The 23,757-nt window shown below is 37.6% G+C and overlaps 1 protein-coding gene across 1 annotated transcript in view; it reads left to right on the forward strand.

Moving 5' to 3' along the window:
* Window positions 1-22,361, forward strand: part of LOC139122314 (substance-P receptor-like) — a 36,685-nt gene extending 14,324 nt beyond the window's left edge. Inside the window, exons 3-4 of the mRNA XM_070687711.1 lie at window positions 10,543-10,944; window positions 22,185-22,361. Coding sequence (XP_070543812.1) covers window positions 10,543-10,944; window positions 22,185-22,361 — 579 coding nt within the window. The remainder of the gene's footprint in view (window positions 1-10,542; window positions 10,945-22,184) is intronic.
* The last annotated feature ends 1,396 nt before the right edge of the window (window positions 22,362-23,757 follow it).

The raw sequence follows: 23,757 nt of genomic DNA on the forward strand, positions 1-23,757 counted from the left end.
GCAACACATGAAATTCAAAATGACCGCTATCTTTGTGTTAACACTATTAAGAGTTGGGATTAAATTTTCACTTTTTATTTACTTCAAGAGCTTCAAAACGAGCATGCACAAGCGGTAGGCCAGGAAAGTATTGTAAAGATCTGAGAATCCAAATAAGAAAGGAAATCACAGGTCTACGTTGTAACAGTTCATTTTTGCCTATGTTGTTTGTGTATAATGCTTTGGCTCGTGAAGTATTTGAGTGTTTTGAATGGACGTTTATTAGATAATGTGTCGTGTTGCATCGACTTTTTTCACTTTTCGATAGGTAAATGACTCCAGGTAACAAAGTTTAGGGAAGCAAAGATAAATTTAAAAAAGCAACAGTTTTTTAACTCCATGATGTCCACGAGTTTCTGTAACGAACATTTCTCAGACATCGCCGTGTAATTTTGTCAATTAAATGACGTCTTGTCGTCTAGTTTTCGCCTGGCTGTTCGCGATTATTAGTTAGAAACGTGATTTAGATTCTCCTTGCTAATCTACTACGCCGCTGCAAATGCAATTTTGCTAATCCCAATGATGTCGCCAAGCCACCCATTAATATATATCGTGCCTTTGTCGTTCACTCTTGACATTTCCGACACTTTTTCCCACATTGTGCTTCCTTTTCTTACTTTGTGTGCCCTTTCAAATTTTCTCGCCTTTCAGTGTCTAGGGTATCAGGAGTCAGTCATGATAAAAAGTGTCTGAAACATCGTCTGCAAGATAGTAAAAACGTAGACAAAGGAGAAAGCCTAATCGAGTTGCAGTCTAATGGGTAAAATGCATGCATGATTCCCCGATCTGATGATAAAATCAACAACCGATCCGCACGGCTAATTTAGTCGGTATGGTACTGTCTCCCTAACCAAGCCGTGCGTGAAAACCCTTATTATCATTTGCTGCCTTTTGCCAACAGCATCAATAATATTCGGCGAGGCGAATCAGTAGTGAAGATACAAATTAAGCCATATTGGGGTAGTTTAGGTGACGCAGAAGGGCTTGCAACATCTTGTTCTGCCCTTAAAAAAGACATTTCTGCCGAGTATAATCCAGTTGACCTATTTCAAGGTCGCTCGTAAGCCCGCACTAGTTAGCCTATGTTCGAAATAATCTTGACGTTTACACGGCAGCACTGAGGACTTTTGTAAATGGAATTTATTGGCCAATGACTACCTCGTGATGGCTCTTAGCAATTACACAATTTGTGGGCCTATTCAGCCATGGGATCTTTTGCTCGAAGGAACACTGCTTGGCCACTGAAGATGCGCTGACGCGAGTACTAACACCTTTACAGAATTACACTTTATTTACCTTTGTGGCCGATCGAATTACCAAGACCTTCAAGCAGTATTCCACGTAGCAACCATAAGAAAAGGAGGAAGACTAACCAAAAGGTTGATTCATTGTTTCTTACTCATCAGTTGCAATGTCGACCCAGGCCTCCCTAACGCGCACGTCTACTTTAAAGTTAAGAAATATTTACGCACGGATTTGGTTATGCATTATGAAAAACGTCACAACTCTTAATAATATGTCAAAAAACCATACTTGTTTGCAGTGTAGCCGGAAGGTATGTGAATTTGTACAGACAAATCCATAATAAATCCGATCGATGAATTCCCCCGTCTAATTTGCCATATTGTGTCAATGATTGCTACCGTATTTCATCAATGAGGTGATTAAATTTCATGTCAGTACGCCCCCTAAGTGCCATCTGTTTCAGTTCATGAGGTTTTATCATTCTGTTCTTTGTTGTTTTCTAATTGAATAACTACCGGAGGTATCGAAACATTCTTCTATTTGCTATTATGCAGAGCAGAAAAATAGTGTGGTTTCGGTTACCCGACCTACCCTATTTATGAACCGCCGATCCTCAACTTTTGAGTGCCATGCGGAAAGGCTGAACTTAAAAAATAAGAAATCATGAAGAAGGGCGAAATATAAAAATCGAGTGGTACATCAATAAGAGATGCATCGTGATTCATTGTTGCACGCTACAAACAAGCAAAATTGCAGACAGCAATGTCCATATCGTGCACTCCATGTCATTTAGCAAATACACCTAAAAGACGAGGAGTCGTTTTGTAGGTCTCTGTCAATTTCAAGCGGACTTTCGAACACACTTTAGAGGAACGTCTACCAGGTCTTTATATTGATTACGCGTTGGAGTGATGTTGCTTGATTGTGGTTGGCAGTGCAGTATATAAATATCAAAGTTGAATGTTGGTAAAACTACAAAGAACTTGAACATAAAATATGTTTGAGCAACTTTAATGGCAAAAGCGTGAAAACATTGTGAAGGAAACTACTGGCAAAACCATAAACGAATTTCCAGTTCCTAAACAATTGCGTTTATTGTTTGCAATAATTTGCCCTATTTCGGCTGACAAGATACAATATTGAGTAATTTATCATTCATCGAACTAAATCAGGATGTTTGAAGTTCTTTCATCAAAATATTTCAAGATAATATAGAGAGTTAATAGTTGTATTTCAGATCAAATGATCAAGGATTTTAAAACGTTAAGTGGCAAGCCAGTGAACTTGAACTTATGATCGCACAATATGTTCGACATGAATAAATAACAACTTCAGTAATGCATTACTTTAACAAAAAAATTAGTTTCTTCGATCTTAAAAGTAAAACGATTGTAATGTGATGAGTCTGTTCACTGTTGATGTATACGCTGTCTTGTATTGTGATGTAACAAAGTATCGAATCTGAATACGTGCAGTGAAGGGATTATCCTTCACAGCTGCTACGGAGATAGTTATCTCACACAAGGGTTTATGCGCCCAGCGGTCATCGACAACAATAAAATTATTAATTAAAATAACAAGATCTCAACTACACAAGTCGATATGAATAAAGATTCAAATTTGCAGCAAAAGCACAATCATGCTTGTTACGTTTTACGAGGGTATTTAGGGAAATGGGACATATCATTTTATCATTAATTCAGATCTATTGTGTAATCAAAGCCAAGCCTTAAAGATAACGTTTAAACACCATTCTGAAATAATACGAGGGAGGAATGCAGTTGACCCACGACATTTAGACCATAGGAGAAGCGCACTTTGGGCGATGGCACCTGTCAAACATGTCTACCGAGAAATAAAGCCTGTGTGGTACAAATGAACGCTGAACGTTTTGTGTAGCCAATACTGTAAATATTCCAAGTACCACCTCTAGTTCGGCCAAGACGAGCCCATGAGAAAATAACCACAGTCGCTTATAGTAGCATGGTGGAGAATCTGGGAACCTAGCAAACCGCACAAAGACGGAGAGGTAGTAACCGACAACGATGGCGACAAGAATAACTGAATAGGACAAAATGATACTTAGAATTCGACTCAGTGAGTAACACTATAATATGAACCAATACGGTTTATCTTTGAATAAACGGACTGCTGAAACATCATCTAACCGATCAACGTAATCCGAACAACGAAGAATAAAGCCGCGAGCTGCGCAACTCACAAACCTCTTTAGTGAAGCAGCCTGTAAATATCGTGATGAAGTTTAAGGAATCAAGAACTCTAATTACCTATGAACTTTCAATGAACTCTAGGCCTGAGTAGGATCCAGCAATGAACATTATTTATCTGTTTTGTTAAAGTGTTTTACGGTGAGTGGGTACTTATTCAAGTCGACTTCAATCTTTTCATTAGGTAAAATATTGGATAGAGATTAATGACATGTAAGACAAAAATTACTATCACATGAACAAGCCAAGTTTGTCGTCTCTGAACAGAAATACCGGCATTTATACTCTGGTCGTTCTACATCACTACAAATCGCGTCTACGTCATTAATTTTGATGCGTTGGATCTTTTTTGCGTGGATCTTCGATACATTGCGATGTGCTCGTCATTTTTAACAAACGATATGGCGGCCAATACTGCTACATGTCGTAAAACAAATTAATGTGCATATGTATGACATAGGTCAATGTCATTGTACCAGCTTTGAATGATATTGGTGGAAATAAGTCTGAGTTATGGCTCCGGAGGTGAAAAATTGTAAAAATCAGCTATCTTTTTTGGAAGTCTGAAAAAACCATCCACTTTGAAAATTTTGAGTCCTTTAGTTTTAGTTTTGTTACCAATATGGGGGCTCGTATTTTGTATAGACACAACCCCACCCTGAACCTCTGACGCACGGAGTACACGTACTGGCGGGCGCGACGTTACACAATGTGCACGTTGTTGGGATTCAGGCAATTTTTATTCTCGAGAAAAATAACGTATCTTTGTTTGAGTTTAATTTCTAGGCCTATGCTACCTCTGCAATCGTGTATAAACTTCGCGGTAGGTGCCTGTTGTGTGAGCTCCCTGGCATTTGCTCCATATACAAACGTACCGCTAACGCGACCGACGACTAGAAATGATTGACAGCTCGCCCACGGCGTATGAGGAACTGTTGTGAAAAATTCATTTCATTTTGCAAAATCGGCATGTGCATTGTGATAAGTATATTATACGGTTGACGTAATGACCGTGTCACCACTCTTCTTCGACTCGTGGTGACACGGTCATTATGTCACTTGTACTTTCCTTCGCTGAACGAAGAAAAATATTAGGGAATAATATCTAATTATTTTGGACTTTAGTTAATTGCATGGGAATAATTGGAATTCGACGAAGAATTGCTTGTATTCTTGTTTATTTTTTCAAAATCTTACATCCAATCAATGGAGTGTTGTTTGACTGTTCACTTCAGATTCCCTTCTATCATACAGCGACCGTATAAGCAATACGGCTAGTTTTCAATGGGATTTGAATTCAAAACCTACGGCATCCAGTCGCCTAGCGGAGAGGCAACAGACAGAACCACTCGGCCAAACCCCCACTCTCAAAAAGAGTGGTTTAATAACCGGGCTAAGTTGTTACATTTTTTCTGACTGCTACCGCTCCACACGTTGTAGAGTTCTAAAGCACTCACGCTCGTACACCCACTATCACACATCGCACACTCAAACTTTATCGAAACAATGATCGCTGACAAAACAAATAAGAAATTTATCCTCTGATTTTTCATGGTATGGATTTACATGACTGATTGCGAGCATAAATGTAATGAGGCCCTAAGTGTAAATGAGTGTGTCTATGATGGAAATCCTACCAGTTGAATTATTAAGATACATATTTGTATCAGCCGATTGGTGCCATATGGTATGGCGAGTAGAAAGTAAACTCCGTTTGACCGTACAATCATTTACCCCGATGTAACATACTTTTTTGTAAAATCATTCTAGGGTTTCAGTCGTACCTCAGTAATCGATACATTGTCTGTGTACACAATACGTGAATAAGAGCAAAATGTCTTGCTTTATTTTTGTATATGTAGAAGCCGAAATTTTAAGATTTTTATGTCCGAAATTGTGTAAAAACTTCACATGGTACCGATTACTTTATATGTGTCATTTGACGATGCATTTGTTGGAGCATCGGTGTAATATTAGACTCTCTTGATCTGAGCATCATTTATACAGAAAAGTGAATGCATATTACGACGTTGTGATTCAAGTTGCCTATTCTTTTTGCATAACCAAGCTCACGAAATTCTTTCCTGGCGTTCCTTTATTCTTTGTTTTTCACATGTTCAACAAAAAGGGAGAGAAACGGCTGTACGAAAATTTATGGTTATTTAGCCCCTAAAAGGGAGCCACGTGAGGCGAAAGGAAGGGAATATTTAAGCCGTCAATCTCGGAAACTGATATGAGAACTCAGCGATTATGCCACTCTGCCTCTTATAATGACGAATATGTGCTATTAAGTTGTCAGAAAATATTTAAGTTTGAATATAAGAATCAATGAAATTGTAATAATGGGAAGATGACGTCATGATGAAGAAGGAAAAGGAAACAAAATTGCACTTGTTTTCTTCAGAGTTCGCGAGGATGGCCATTTAAGTATATGCAATTTAAAACTATATCGAAACAAGGAATTCCCTTTTGTGTGGGATTATTTCCAGTCAGTATAAGTTGTTGTATAGGAATGATTTTTTTTCTTTCTTTAGACTTTCCAAATATCACTGGCTTATAAATTACAAGGCACAATGCATAGCTTGAAAGATGAAGAGTGTAACGGAGATAGTTTATCTCACACAAAGGATAATGCGCCTAGCGGCTATTGATAACACTTAAATTATCAACTAAAATATCAAAATATCGACTACATCAGTCGATATGAATTCAAACCATATGCACAATAATGCTAATAACGTTTTACGAGGGTATTTACGGACGTCGGGATAAAACAAGAATATATTTGAATGATATTAAGAATTATGAAGGTACTCAACACTTAATGAAGGCACGTGAAGGGTTTCCAACGTGTCACAGTGACGTTTGAATATTTATTGTGACATGTTAATTTAAGATAAAGACTTGTATTGATGTTTATGATGTATCACTTTATCTTTAATTCACATCTAAAGTATGATCAAAGCCACGCTTTAAATATAACATTTAAAACCCAATTCTAAAACAATATTAGGAAGGAATACACCGGAATGAAGGCATTTAGACCACGGAGAAGCGTATCGTGGGCGATGGCACCTGTCAAGCTTGTCCACCGAGAAATAAAGTCTATGAAGTATCAACGAACTCTGAACGTCTCGTGTGAAGATGTCTTATACTTCGCAGCAGGCTAAGATTAGCCCATGAGAAAATACGCACATAAGCGTTTGGTAATGATACATGTTTTGTACAAATGTAATACTGAGGAATTAAGAATTCAAATCACATTCATTATATGTGCCAACCTATTTTTGAAAAGCATTTTATGGGACCCACCCAATTTTGAAATTTAGCCTAATCTATATCCATGGGGCTGTGAACATTGGAGCGGGTAGCCATTTGCCGTTATTGTGTGCCACTCAGGCACAAATACCATTTGACCTTTCACCTGATATTTTACGCGCATCTCAGTAAACACAGTTTACTGTTGAAACATCTATTGAATCGAAAACGAATTTCTTGTCAAAATAAAAGGCAAAAGTTCGTGAACCTTTTTACATAACGAACTTACATAGTACATTAGGCACAGATTGGTTCAGACTTATCTAACAGACACTTATACATTCGCGAGATGATGGCTCGTAATTATAGTCAGTTTATGGAAACACGTATGAGAGAACTTTAAGAAATCCTAAGCGAAGCGTCATTAATTTAATCGCATGTTTGTCCGCTATGTAAATACTCAACCACGAAAAATTCAAAGCGATGGAAAACTCGAAACGGAGTACGGGTAGAATTGTGAAGGGAAATTTTCATTTTATAGGGTAGTGCGCTCCTCGAAACTGAAGGATTCAGACTTTTTTTCAGACTTTTCCAAAGGGAACTTTTAACCATGCTCTTACCGAATCGAGAATAAAAATCAGGGGTTACAGGGCAAATAATGTGAAAACTAGAGAAACAATTATCCAACATTTACCGATATTTCAAATTCAGAACGGCCGCCGCCCCTGTGCTAACTCTATAGGAAAAAAAATTACATCTTCTATTTTAAGAAAACTAAGACGGCGTGAACTGTCATTACTCAAAGAGCTTCAAAATGAGTCTACACGAGCGTTAAGTGAGAAAGGCATCGTAAAAACCTGAGAGTGGACCTGAGAGTGGCTCCGTATATCTATCCTCGAGGAACATTCTACTTTTATTGATTCTACGTGCCCAATTATCTCAGGCATCAATCGTTCGGTCACAGGAAACGGAAGAAAATTAACTTCTTTAATGTTCTTCGCCAATTTGTTTTCCCTTCAAATCCCCCGCTCAACCGAGCAGTTAAAAAGAAACGGCGTCGTTCCGGATTTTTAATAATACACTCTTTACTTTGCATATTTAGGCCATTCCATTTTTTTTACTGACCATAAGGATAAAAATTAATTTTCTTATATTACGTCAGGCCCTAATATGTCCCTATCAAGAACGGTTGTCCTTGAGAACCACATTTTTGAATTTACCAAAGTTGAACAAAAAATACGGATAAAACTTAAGTGCATTAAATATTTCAATGTGCATGTCAGTATTATTGCTTGTTGTATTGGGTCGAACATGAATGGATAATCTTTCTTTAAGGTACAATGTGCCTTGGAGACGATATTTTGTCTCTGAAACATTTACCGTTCTTTTCTGATCAACCACTTGTAGGGTCTCATTTTAAAGCTCTTAGTGTAGGAACAGTTTTCGACGTCTTAGTTTTTCGACGATAGTTTTTATTTTTTATCGATAGAGATAACACAGGTATGACGGTCATTTTAAATTTCAAATCTTAGGTCATTTGTTTCTCCGGTACCAAAACATTCAGGGTGGACCCCTTCCCCGATTTTTATTCTTGATTTTAAAAGAGAATGGTTAAAAAAGATTCCTCGAGAAAAGTTTGAGCAAAAGTTTAAGTCTTTCACTTTCGAGGTGCATATTGCCTCAACACTAACCCTTATTGAAATGTATAGTTTGACGAAGTACTGTGCCTATTCACTCACACATTGTTCCAACATACAATTTCAAATCCATGTTCAGAAGCAGTATAATTACTTTTGTGCCTCATTTGTTCGACAATTTTGAATTATATTGATCAATTTGAATTTAAAACCCAAATGAAGACCTAAATAATGAGAAAGAGGATGTAGTACGGTTAATGTTTGATTTTGAATGTGGAATATTCTACTCTCCATGGAATAAGGCATATGCTAAAAATTGACCACAAAGATTTACAACCGTACTCTAAGGATTTTACAATATTGAATAAACACCATATTTTTCTCTATTTATCAATAGAATTGTCACTCGAAGATAATTTTGTAGTCGAAAGGAAAGTCAACTTCCTCTCGACGCTTGAGGACAAGGAGTCCCTTGGTCATTTAGGATTCGACGGGGTCGAGCGCAATTTCCACACGATAACTCGCAAACCACCGCGTGGTCGCCATAATGGCGGTCTTCACGGTGTCTTTGTAATTTTCAAGAAAATATTTCCAAGAAAATACTCATCACAAAATGAGATCGTGATGGCGACAAACGCACGGCATACTTTCTTAGGTTTCAAATAATTGCTTCGCTGCGGAAAATGTCTTTTGAACGACTCACATGACATTCATGAGCACTAAAACTATTTGTCAATTAAGGGGAAAACCCAGCACGTTCTGTCTATTGAAATCCTTTACGATGGACATAATGATGATACTTCGAACAGATTAAGTACAAAAAGTACCTCAATTTAACTTTTGCAAAAAGTTGAATCAGCAAATTGATTCCATCACATGTACAGGATAGGAGAGCTGACTCTCCGAAGGAGTGACAGAAGTCATAGAAGAAGTAGTGCAGCATTATCACTTTATGTAGTTTAAAATTCACTTGTTGCCTGCAACAAGTATTAGGCCTATGGCTGGTCTGAATTGATTGATTTCTTCAAAGATTACATTCGGCAAAGGGCTAGACCAGAATAGTTGAGAAGTATGCATGGGTGAGTTTGATAATTTGGCTTGATTTCAGGTATAACTAACGTGCAGCCTACCATTTAATGACTTGTTGATTGTCACCGTAGCGGACAACATAATCTTTAAAGTTTTGGACAAACACATTCTTAAAATTCATGGTGTAATGTCGTTATTGTTTTTATGGTCCACCTTTGCACACATAAAGTATAATGCACCTCGGGGACAGGCATTCGGACTCTAACATTTACACATTACTTCCCTGGTCCACTACTTGTACGGACTCACTTTGAATCTGGTGACGGAAATGACGTTTTGTTTTTGTTTTCTATGAAATTTCCCCAAGGCAGTTAACATAGGGTATGACGGCCATCTTGCATCTCAAATAAGAAAATTTATTTAATTTATGCTGGAGTTGACAACCAAAGGTTGGTGATCCCGAAAATTACTGTAGATATTGAGATAGAATGATTTAAAATTTTCACGTGTAAATTTTGAGTGTAGGTTCAGAACGTTGAGTTCTGAGATGTCCGAATTTGAATAGTCGAACGATTTTGAAGACACTTACGGAAAAGTTGTTCATTGTTGAATAATGACAGTCTCTCCATGGTGTAATGCTGAAAAAAGTATTTCAAATAAAATCATTTGTAAAACAGAACAGTGACAACAGCTCAAATATCAAACAAGCCCAAGCGGACTGTTGACCACAGACTAGAATCATTTCATAGGTGCAGAGGCATGCAATATCTTCTTTTTCCCAAAACAATCTTTCGCAGTGCATTCAAAGGATATCCACGCTACCTTAAACTGAAATATGGTAACTTTTGGCCACTTTGACCATGGAAGTAGACTACGGCTTCTATGCTGTAAGGCAGGTACACTAAGTACACTAAAGTTTCACTAGGGCTTCGTAGATGCTCAACCCAGTCACTAAATGGTGGCTGAGAAGTGATACGTTGCTCTTATAAATATCTTTTTTCCTATCGCTGCATGTGACCGAACTGATGAATGGGTAGTGTCTTGTGCATATTTGGTATATATATTCCTTAATCTCAAACCTTTATTCGTTCATCTTTACCCACCAGGTTTCTGTCTTCGTGAGTATATACACACTCACAGCGATCGGCGTTGATCGTTATTTCGCCGTCATGCATCCCTTGAAGATACGAATAACGAAGACCAAAGGCAAAATACTGATTGCATTTATATGGCTGATGTCAGTGTCACTATCCATCGTACAGGCTGTGTTTGCCAGGGCAAAGCCGTTCGTATGGGCTAGGAGGAATATTTACCTCTGCACGGAGTGGTGGCCCTCCGAGACGGCGGCCACTGTCCATGAAATGTTCGTGATCCTCATTTCCTACTTTCTTCCACTGATCGCTTTGCTCTTCACATACCTTAGGATCGGTATAAAGCTTTGGGGACGGAAACTTCCCGGAAACGCGGACGAACAACGAGACAAATCGTGTGCAAATTCCAAGAAAAAGGTAAGTATTTGTTCACAAATGATTGACAAGTTAGCATATTGTACGGACAAAGCCAACGAAGGAGATTACGATTTGATGTAGTCGATTGTTATGAAATCGGCCAAAGGGAAGAAGAAAGAGTGATTTTCTTGTTCCTCCTGTTTCCTTCTCATCACTTGGTAGTCTCAATTACCTTTTTAGGAAGACACCAATTTCATCATATCGCTTACTTTATAAACGAATGTTAATCTTTTCTTTGAGAAACACTAAGGTAGATTTTTCCAAACTTTGCTGGCGGTTACAAATGTTTGTGCTAAGTGTTAGTTGAGCCTGTTTTCTCAGGAAGTATGTAGTTTACCCTAGTCGACTTGTTAATAGTTTTGACAATTTGCAAAATTACATGTATAAAATGTATTGTAATTGCGAGGACAAAATCTATCAGCCGTTCTTTGCATGCTGCGGGACATTTTATCAAAGATTGTTATATATGTAGTAAAACATCGTAAGACCTTACGAACCCCCATGTAGGCGTTGAGGTAGAAACGAGACTCTTTTCTACTTCCATGGTATAGGTTTACCATTCCACTAGCCGAGACTCCTTACAATTGGCTATGCTGAGCTGGTAACCATAGATACACCGGTCACTAGGGCGCGTTCGTGGTCGAAAATATAATTGGACAAGTGTTAACCGATCCCAAAACTTCCTACATCGACTTTAAAATCGAGCTTGTAACCTTTAAATTGGAGTTTTTCAGAGTGATTTGATCATCTGTACTTGTTGCTCGGTATAAGAAATAATTGCTTTAACGAAGACGTTATCAATTTTAAGCCACTTTGTTCGTTCGCCACCTGTACGTATCACATTACACAACCCACGCTTCTTTTACTCTATTGCAGAGGTCCCTCTTGGGGACTGCAGCTCTCTGCGCCACTGAAAGGTGACTTGCTTTGCTATCAATTACATTGGTTTGAAATACCCAATGAACATTAAATGACTATGTGCTTAAAGATATCTCCAGAGAAGTTTAATTTATTTTCTACAAGATATGAACTCGCAATTTATGCTACCTACACACCTACAAAGGTATCGGTTTTCATTTTAATACGCAAAGATGACAGAAAAGGGTTTTTTGACTTGTTAGATTTGGAAGAAACCTTGTGCTTTCCTCTTATAACAGATATTGAACTTTTTCTACTGTATATTCAGGAAAGAGTTACCTTAAAAGGTAGAAAATTGCTTGTCGAGAAAGCGAATTTAGTTTTAAAAGGGTTCTTTGTGTTGAAGGAAGTTTATATTTCATCAAATTTTGAGAATGACTGTGCTTCTCGCGGCAAAATCAATCTCGTCAACAATATTTACGGAAGCACGCCTTTTGGCATTGTTTTGTTTAAAAGTCCTATTAGAACAAATTGCACTGGATATACTGCACTGTGAAGTTGTATTCTGGTTTTCTTTTGCGATGAAGAAAATTAAAATGGCGTGAAAACTACAACTCGCTCGGTTTTTTTTCAAAAATGAAGATTGCTGTTTCACAGTAAATGACTATATTGATGAATGGTTAGGTTTTGAATAACATTTTAGACATTTTCAAGATATTAAGGGGTACAAATAAATTACAAAGTATTAAACCTCATTGGCATAGACTCTCTCAGTCCTCTTCGTCCCGGGTGGGACATAAGGCGATGACGAGTTGCTTCCATTGGCATAGAAGGACACATTTATCTAGTAATTGGAAATTTTAGAATTTTGATGAAATTTTCCCTGCGAAATTTTAAATTACTAATGGATATCAAGGTCTATCGTGTAAACCTTGGTATATGAGAAACAAATGAACTAACATTAACCAATATTTGAAATTCAAAAATGGCTGCTTTGCTCTGTTTTGTTACTATATGGCGTAAAGATAAAGATATTCGCTTTTAACAAAAAAAAATAATTCTGTAGAATATCTACATACCCAAAATGTTTTAGTGAGGCTACTCAAGTGGCAGAACAGCTAATCATTGTAACAGTTTCCGTATACATAAAGCAAATCGCCGAGGAAAATTTCCATCTTAAAGGTGAAAGGTCAACCAGGTTATTGATTTATGTGCAATATTGTCAAATGTCGACGGAAGATCGGCTGCTAGGAATGATACTTTTCCAGATTGATGTCTTGTAGCAGAAACGGGAAACAACGTCATGGGAAATGTTTAAGACAGAATGCACCTCGGGGACAATATTCGAACTCTCAAATTTTACAATATTCTTTCAGCCTTGTGTGGCTCATTTTGAAGCTTATGGAGGAAAGAAAGTTATCAGCAGCTCAGATGCGCACCTTGATTGCACGAATATACCTAGTAGTGAATATAGCATTTTGTATTCAATTCATCATTTAACAGGCGAACACCCAATTACAGGATTAAGTATCCACTACCCATACTGTAATGAAGAAATGACGATTAAGGTACCTTGCTTAAAGGCATAACACCATGCTCGACTCTTGATTTGAAACATTTATATTTGAAATTCATTTAGCGGAAGTTACATATTAGATGAGGATTTTGCCGCTAATGTCTACATGGCCACAAAACCCCATCGAGACGAATGTTGACTCATTTCGCATGCAAGATATTCATTCTGAGGATGAGAAACGATGCTCTATTGATGAACGAAACTGACATAATCGTTATTGATTTCTTAACGCCTAATAATATTATCTATTCACAATTCCATCAACATCCCATAGGAGCTTCATCAGGGATGTGTTCTTTTTAGATACAGCTGTTGAATGTCTAACACCGCTATGTTTTTATATAACTGTGTGATTCTATATAGGTGAGCGACAGAGGCAATAATCCGACATTGATGGGCCCCGGTATCATCGATAAGGCTATGCTATATAAAATTTTAGTGTATTTTTCTGCTTTTTGAAAATGCCTGCTGTACTGCAAACATCTAGCAGTGTTACTGTGACAATCGACTCAGAATGAGACACTCCACGTTTTTCATTTTACCAACTCTGATTTTAAATCAACAAATCTATCAAAAGTTAGTTTTTTCCTCGTTATAAAAAGCAATGTGTTGACGAGAGAACGTTAAACTCCCAATTGCGTTAACTTTTTCCGCTGAAAGCAATAATAATCAAATTCCATAACGAAAAAAAAAGAAATGCTATCAGCTTTACTACTGCCAAAGCCAATCACCCTGCAGTCTTATACCTGTAACATCAGTATTTTAATAATAACACCCACACATGAATTTAAGAAATATTGATATGAGTTTCAATCATAAATTTAAGAATGATAAGTAGCATAAGTATCATAAATTTAGGGGAGAGTCTTCGGCTGTCTCCTAAGCTCGGTGAATGAGATTCGTTCACGTACTGCAAAAACCCATTGTCTTCCACTAAACGAAAGTTCAAAATTGTAAAATGTTGATGACTGACAGAGGGTACAATAAAAGGGTGACAGAAACAGCTATCGAATACCATCTCGCATATAACAACATATCGAAACAATGGTTGAAATTTAGTTTTAAACAAAATATTTATTGTACAAAAAATTTCGATTCGTATCGTTCGTCACTTTTGACAATGCTTTTTTTATATTTATTCGTCTATGGTTTCGCAACAGATGAAGGTAACCGCATTGCCCACCTTCCACTTGCAAGCTGAAAACACCGTCCCTCGTGCTGAAAACTACAGCGTTCCGTCTAAAAACTGGCAATTTTTGAATCTAATTATTGACACAGGGGGCGCTTTTCTAAAATTAAATCCCAGCATTCTTTGCGTATGCCCCCGTTCATATGCACGACAGTTTTCTCCCTTTATCTACATAAACGATATTTTGTATCGGCGACAAGGTGCATTATAACATTTACTGGCTAAGAAAAGAGGTATATTTTATAAATGGCATGTTATATATTAGTAATTTGTTTCGTATTTGTTTATTTACGAGTATTCGAAAAAAAAAACATGGCGGCGCCCTTGAAAGAAGAGTGCACTTCCGGTTACTCGCATAGTATATTATAAATATGCGCATGCGTAGTCAGTAAGCCGCTGGCGCGACTATTAAGCTTATGCTTTGGACCTGATATATTAGCATAAAAAGGGGTTACAAAATTATGTGTGTATATATATATATATATATATATATATAATATATATATATATATATATATTTATTTATCATATACCCATGCCCATATTGCTACATCCTAGTGACGTTCAACGTAAAATATCAGCCGTGATATTTCACGGTAAACGTCAAGATATGCACGATGAACGTCATCAGTTTTAGAGTTTTCCCTATCTACATTAGCAGTTTGTTGGTAAACAACGTAAACAACGAAATGGCTGCCGCTCCCCCCTGCGAAGCGATGTCGCCGACTTAAAAACTTGAAGGGCTTCGAGGAACACGGGTATTTCTGGTTGCAAAATACGGAAATATCACGTTGAGTCTTGAAATGTTTTCCCATGGTATTTTTTTGGTCAAGTTCTAGCAAACATTCTGCCGTTCGCACGGCGCCGGCACTGTGCACAGTCTCCAGCGAACAGGTAGTGAGTGCGTGGCGTCAGACACTCGACTTCGTCTCGTGTCTGACGCAGCACAAATGACACTCATGCTGATACGACACAAGAACAGGTGATATTGGGTTATAACCTCTAAATATATAATGTTCGAGCTACACATCGGTACTGAGTAGACTTTGCTCAGGTCTTGCAGTAGATTGCAAAGTTTGCTTCAAAGCAAATTACGCTCACTTCTAATTTAACTGCAAGAGTAACGTTCACTAATCGGGTTAACCTTTCAAACCATATCCTTACACAATAGATTTTCACTTTTTGCTCTTCTTCGACTATCTGAGACAGAACATGAACACATTGCGCTTGCACTTTGCACTGTCGCGGTATTTCGATCTTTATCCCTTGCACAAGCCACGTTTGTCGTCTCTAAACAGAAAATACCGGGATTATTCTCTGGTCGTTTTACGACTGTCATCAATTTTGGTGTGTCGGGAATTATTTGCGTCGATCTTCGATGTGCTTGTCAAAGTAAACAAACAATATGGCGGCCCGTATTCTGTAGCGATCAAAATTTGTAAAATCAGTTTTTAAAGTCTGACAAAATACATCCACTTAGCAAATTTTGAGTCCTTCTGTTTTAGTTTTGTCGCCAATATGGGCGTTCCGTACAGACCATATCGCCGCCAGAACTTTCTACGCACAGAGTACTCACGAGCAACAACAAGGGGAGGCATGTACTAATTATTCATCAAGCTGTACGCTGAGCCTCAAAAAGTTGCCTAATGAAATCAATATTTTCATAGACTACGAGTGTTACGCTTGTATATTCCTAAGGAGTGTTAATAATAATTATTGGAAACAACGAAAGTCGAAGCCGGTCGCATTGCCGTGGGTTGGCTCTTGCTGTGCAATGAGGGTACGGTTGAGAGCGACGTTGCACAGTGTTAGCGCCGTTTCGGTTCAGTCGATTTTTGTTCTCGAAATATAACGTGTTTTTTTTTTTAGTTAAATTTCTACGCCTTTACTATCTTTGAAATCTTGTATAACTTTGTGGAAGGCGTTTGCTCCGTACACAAACGTAAGCCCCTTGTTCCTCGCTCACGCGACCGACGACTAGAAATAATGGACAGCTCGCCTATGGTGTATTGATATTTTCAAAACGTAGTTCAGTAGTTTAAACGTGGATTTGTTTAGGAAAACTACTTTTATTTTGCAAAAAATTATGAATTCTTGGTCTGTGCATGTGACAAGCATATAATTCCTTTATATTTTTCTTCGTTCAGCTCGAGAAATACTCGTGACGTAATAACCATGCTACCACTCGTCTTCGACTCCTGGTGACACGGTCACTACGTCACTCGTATTTTTATTTTCTCTATTTTATGTGCTTAATATTTATTTAACCACAAAAATATGATGTATAAAACAATATTAAAGGTATACTGTCACCTGTTCCAAATTTGCCACAGTTACCATGGAAAGAGAAAATCTAACCAATCACAGATTTTAAGCGGATGGCCGCTTCTTAACAACAGCACCCTAACATGGGTATTTTGAATACCAAGGAACGCCCCTTTGACCATATATAGGCATGTTTAGATTACAGGTGACTGTAAACCTTTGACACCAGAAAAATGAAAATAATGCAAATCTGACACATATACAATATTAGCATCATAAAAGTGACAATAATAATACAATCACACAAAGACAAAATCTGGTGAAGACCAAGAAGGTAGTTCTTCAAGAACTAATCTAGTCCTTGGCCAGGACAACAAATTTAATAATATTTTTCTTCCTTCGCTGAACGAAGAATATTAGGGAAGTATATCTGAGCACATAAATACTGACCTTTCCAATTACTTATGTTCTGCAAGTATACAACGGGCCTATAAAAGTTTAAGTGAACTGTGCAAAGCATATGCTTTAAAGATGCGTTTCAGGTGAATTACACGTGGTTCAATCTGTGGTCCAAATATCACTGGCTTGGCCAACAGCTAACAATAGTGGTTTAATCGGAATATTCTAGGTCTAGAGCCTCTGGCAAAAATTGCAAACATAGTTTGCAAGATTGGTACAACACTTTTTGATTACGCAAATTTTGACAAGAAACACTGCAGGTTTTGCACAGGGAAGGTTGTGTTAACGTTACTAGTGTTCAAATGTACTATCACGTGATCCTTATGTGTGCTCTGGTTACTATATACATAGGACAGCATTTGGCAATATCTATGCTTTCAGAAAATGTACACTTTAACGGAGTTACAAGCTCGGTTGTTTGAGGACAATTCATCGCCTGGAAGGGTACAATTGTTTGCAACTTCAGACTCGAAAACTTCACGCCTTGTATGCTTTGATAATATGGCGTGGATGTTTGCACAAAACAGTAATCACCGAGCTTTAAATTTTAAATGACATTTATATGTCATTTATGTCTCGACAACGTTTAGATTTCCCAAAATGCACCTATAAAAGATGTGCTTAGCCTTGTGAGAAGTAGGCGAACACACTTAATACCACCTTGGAATATCTTATCTCACTTAGATCTCTCTTGAAGAAGTTGTCGAAATCGAACTAAATGTATATGTATTAGATTCGCTTTAGCTTGGTGTCATTTGCACTGTCGGATTGCTGTGGCTGATCCCGAGGGATAGCTCAGCCAGGGTAACATTAGATATACCATTTCAAATGTTTCCCCAGCTGATCCCCTGGGATTGTTCACCAGTGGTAGTGTTTGGGTAAACGTCCTTCCTTTTATGCCGCGGTAAATTTTTTTGTGCGTTTACTGTTTTATAAGACAGATTCGGCACTTATTTGTCCGTGTTTGGTAATTCTTTAGTCGAAATCGAAAATACCGCAATATTGCTGACAGATTTAGAATTCGTTAGCTTTGGGGTTGACAACATATTGAGTTGTTTGATATGTAAAATGTTTGTAAAGCGATGATGAAGATAAAATTTTGATGAGTTGAAAGTGGCATATGTCACGAGTCAAAGGGACGTACGCGCTTTTCATGATGTCGTACTCAGCAAGCAGAAGACATGCATTGTTGATACTATCTTTCGTCAGCAAAGAGGAACGCTGACCACATGAGAATTAGCACACATAATATTTATGATTCAAGATGATCCTTCCTGAAATTGTAATTTTTGTGTTTATGCGACCTGGTAATTTTATTACATTGTATGATCAAATTATTGGGTTTGTTTTAATGTCATACTCATGTCAGTTAACATAGGCTTGTGTGGATTCATTTTGTTGTTAATGTGCACTGAAAATCGTACACGACTGATTGATTTAATAATGGTTATTTGTTTTCCACCTTCCCTTGAGTGTGTCTGTTTCTGATTAAATTTTCATGATTTTCAACTATTAATGCATTTTTCTGTTCAGTATTCAATTGTAAGTGTCTTATTTCTCCAGGCGATCAAGTATCAAATCTTCAGTGTCATTTTGTGTGAAGGTTTCTTTTGAGAATAGCGAGTGTTGGGTGTTGTCTGGAAAAGATACAAAATGGAATTGTACACTGTCTCTTGAAAGCAACTCCTAGGAATTTTCAAAGCGTGCATACGGCTGTAGACCCATCAATTTCCTACATTAAATGTTAGTTATCTGAGCGCGCATTGGTATACGTGCACCATTGAGAAACGAAAAATGAGAACCTACTAAAGGAGTTTCGTGTATCATTCATTTTCCAGGACCTTTTCTTGGATTGTATAAAGTTCACGAAATTGAATCCAAATCCATGCAAAACTTTTAGAAATTCTTTCTTACTCGGCCTCTAAATTTTTCACAACTCTTTTATGGTCTACCTCTTTTGGGAGCTCATTTTGGAGCTCTTGGAGTGAATAAAGTTTCCGCCATCTTTTTTGTGCAAAAAAAATAGGTATGATATTTCCTAACGGAGTAAACACAGGGATGGGCCATTTTGAATTTCAAATATGGGGAACATTAGACAATTTCTTTCTCTGTAACAAAACTTTGCACGGTCACCCCTGACTTTCATTCTTCTTCGGTAAGAGAATGGTTGAATGCTCCGTTGTGGAAAGTCAGAGCAAAACTTTAAGTGTTGCAATTTCGACTCACGCACGACCTTAAAGACAAGACTGCTAGGGCGAGTGTCATATCCCGTCATTTATGCATCTCTTGACGTACCCTCCCTTACACAGCATTGTATGTGAGATGTCGAATTTGTGGCAATTATTGAACCTCATGCATTCTCAACATATGCCGTAACATGTTGAAACTTAATTCAAATTCTGCCAACTTCTGAAATTGAAGTGAAATGTATCTTAAGTGTTCAACATATTACAGTACCCATCCAACTATGCTCAAACCAACATCGTTGGCTTAAATATGCATATGCACGATTTCGACGTACACCAACATCATCATCAACATTATCTCACTTATGCGCGAGTTGATATGATAACATGGTTAAACGATTTGCAATGAAGGGTGACGTTTAGTTCCATAGTTTGCAACGTTTCAACATTTTACAACTCTTAGACATGTAGAAGAAATTACTTTTGCTCATAAATAAAACCAGTGAAAAGTAACTTTCAGCTCGCTGGTTTTTTAATGGTGACAAGCATAAAACCGATTCTTATGCACAAATTGAAAGAAGAAAATGGAGGAAACTGATGCATATTCAATTAATATAAATGTGCAACAAATGTGAATATCCCATTACAGCTACCACTGTTAAGTATTTTCATCAGCTCTGAATGGCAGTAATTTGTTTTTTGAGGTTACTGCTTGAATTTTGCGGACCATGAAAAGCCCCACTGTGCCACCGAAATGGATACAACTGTCCTGCAATTGACAGCAACTTCACAGTAAATGTTAAAATTCACGGTCTAAGAATAATGATTTAAAATATTGGAATATACCAGTGATACTTGTCTATGATTTAATTATCACTTTCAAATCGTTTGCATTAATTTATATTTTAATGTGCATTTTGAAACCTTGTACTTGGCCTTGATTAGCATGATAGGCTAATTTTATGCTGTCCACATACTGATGGAGTTGACATGTTTATGACGCCCTTTTTGTGCATTGGCACCCTGGATACGTGTTCTGAGACTGACGAAAATAAACTCTTCCTTTGTTTGTTTCGTTTTAGGGCAATGGTTGGCACATGGATAAATTACTCAGTCCTTATGACGCGCGATATAATAAGCACAAAAGTCGCGCTCTCTTTGTGTTGGGTATCACAACAATGTTTGAGCAAAAACGATGTCTCTGTCCCGGCAGTCATTCGTGTAGACTAGAAATGTCAGCCCCACCCAAATTAAGAAAAACATACATTCACGTCACACTGTTTGCCTCCTCTAGCGTAGTGTGAGTGTTTACAGGATAATATTCTTGGTTTCTCTAAGTATGCTGCTTCACTTCTTTGGAATTTTTGTTTTTGCCCGCAAACTGTCTTACTTGACCTTGAGTGATTGTACGTGACAAAATATGATTGAACAGTTGGCATACGTTACGACCAATGGACACAAACCTTTGAATACTGACTGAAATGACTTTCTAGGGCTTACTCTCTGCGGACCCCGTCCCTAACCCTGACAACGCCTTAGATTACCAGTGATTGGTATGAAACGCTGTCCGCGTCAGCAAATTATCTAGGCAGTGCAAAAGCACACAGTCGATTTGACAACAGTAGCAGGCATTACTTTGATATCGTGACTTAGCCGTTTAATTTTTGAAAACAACTTAATTCTGCCTTTACTTTCATAAATTCTCAAGGCTGAATACCACTTTGCTGTTCAAAAAGGCATGAAATTATTTTCAGTCGCACATCCATCAGGATTTCGGCAGAGAGGAAATTTGATTATTTAATTTGGATTCAAATTTAAAAACGTAAATCATAGGGGCAAAGCACACTTACCGCCGACTTTTTCCATTATTATTTGGTAAAATACACATATACACTTAAGAAGATCCTAAAATCGGCAATGTTTCGATGTTTGCGTTTTGTCAGTTTGGCGATTTGTGTTATGGCAGAGTACGCCCCGGGGAGAGAATTTCGGACTCTCAATTGTTACAATTCTTTTCTAATCTATTACCAGTGGGTACTCATATTAAAGCTCTTGGAGTGAGAAATATTTTTACCGTCTTAGTTATTTGAAAATCAAAATTTTCATTTTCCCCCACTGGGGAAAATGCTTGATATACGTTCAGTATATTTACGTATATTGACGAATATGGAACACAAAATTAGTTGTACATGTTACGTATATCTTTGTATATGGAACATATCAATACGTTGATATACGGAGCGTATATCTATATGAAGAATAAGAGTATACGTAATTCAAGCAGATCTTCTCACACCAAGTGTACATTGTACTTGTGCATTTTATTAGTATACGTACGTGTATACTTAACGTATTTGACATAGGTTGAGAGTCAGTATATGTGTGTGTGTGTTGTTGTATATCAAGCATTTTGAGTAGTGCCCCATAGAGTAAACACGGGGATGGTGGCCATTTTGAACCTGAAGTATCGATAAATGTCAGGTAATTTGTTTCTCTAACACCAAACGTTGCATGCCCACCTCCCGCTATTTTACTCTTGATTTGGTTGGAGTATCATTGAAAGTTTCATCTAAGAAAATTTGTCTTTGACTTCCGAGGCGTGTACTACCTTAAGTTAAACAGCCTTCAGATTTGAACACTAAAGACGCATCAAAATCACGTTGATTGACTCGTATTGACGTAATATTTACTTTCAATTTTCTCACAGGTAATAAAGATGTTAATCGTGGTAGTGCTTATGTTCAGCATATGTTGGCTGCCTCTACAACTTTTCAATCTGGTTGTCAAGTTTATGCCTTACATTTTTGACGACCCATCACGTCAGGACATGCTGAGACAGATTAATGCCTGTGTCCTATGGCTGGCGATGTCAAACAGTTTATGAATCCAATCATCTACAGTTTCCTGAACGATGGATTTAGGGTAAAGTACTTTCAAAATTGAAAAAATAATCTAGATAAGGGCATTGTAAAGTTTTAACTGACTTATTACTGTTTCACAAGTGTGGTAAGCAGATGCACAGACAAATAGAAAGACAGACTAGCAACGCGGCATGCATTTTGTCCCATGGTCGTCTCGGTAGACTATGGCCTTTTATATTAAAATGAGCTTCACAGGACTTAGATTTTTGGAGACTGTGTTTGTGGTTGATAATTGCACGAGATTATGCGAAAAGGACGACGAGATGGCATCGTGTTGCCAGTCGCATAGCAACCATAGCTCTCAGGGCAGAAACAGTGCTTCACGCAAATCAAAACATAACACGCCAGCAGTTTCATAAAGTCGTCCTTCCATGACCAGCTTGTAAAAGACTATAAGCTTATGACTGACCGTAAACCATTGAATAAAACCAGACAGTATCGATAAAAAGAGAAAAGAGAAGCGAGAGCTGCCTGAGGAGAGGCGAACATGGATGGGTTACGTAACCGTTTCACGCCTTAAACAATACCCGTTGCGAGTCTTTCTATTTGTCTGTGGTAGATACAACAGTTGTGTGACCCAAAAATTAAAACACCGTTAGCTGTATCTTTTAAATTTGCATTGTCTTCACCGGGAAAATGGCATCAAATCTTCAGAATATGTTTTGGATTCCTATTTCCATCAAGAATATCTTTGAAAATGTGTTATTTCAATCTTTGGCGACGTATACAGTCTTTTGTTCACAGTGTTGGTAAAAGTGGTCACTCTTTGGTAAGCATTGTTACCAAAGCTGCGTTTGATTTCAAACCATCATACAAAAAAAACCGCTTGTAATGCCTCAATTACACACACACACACACACACACACACACACACATATATATATATATATATATATATATATATATATATATATATATGTATGTATGTATGTATGTATGTATGTATGTATGTATGTATGTATGTATGTATGTATGTATGTATATGTATACGTATGTATATATATATATCTTTGTGTATTTCGATGCAGACCGACATGAGAGGCCTTTTTCATCGGTTTGTCATGTGTGGACGTCTGTCAAGACATCGAAGTGTATCCTGGGTATCCAGAAAACGATCCCTGTTCACATCAACGACACACTTGAGTTCGAGTCGAAAATCTTCAAACCATTATTACGATTGTCTAACCAGAAGAATCAACAGTGCCGGTTCAAAGACGCAGACGAAATCGATGGAGAGAAGTATGTAATGGGTACTAAGAATAAGAAAGAGTAGAGTCACTTTCAGTTCGATGACACAGTCAACTGCTTGACCCGTATGTGTCAATGAAAAAATTGTCCTAGGATGTATGCTTTTCTACA

This window comes from Ptychodera flava, chromosome 22, assembly GCF_041260155.1.
Source record: "Ptychodera flava strain L36383 chromosome 22, AS_Pfla_20210202, whole genome shotgun sequence".
NCBI classification, from domain to species: Eukaryota; Metazoa; Hemichordata; class Enteropneusta; family Ptychoderidae; genus Ptychodera; species Ptychodera flava.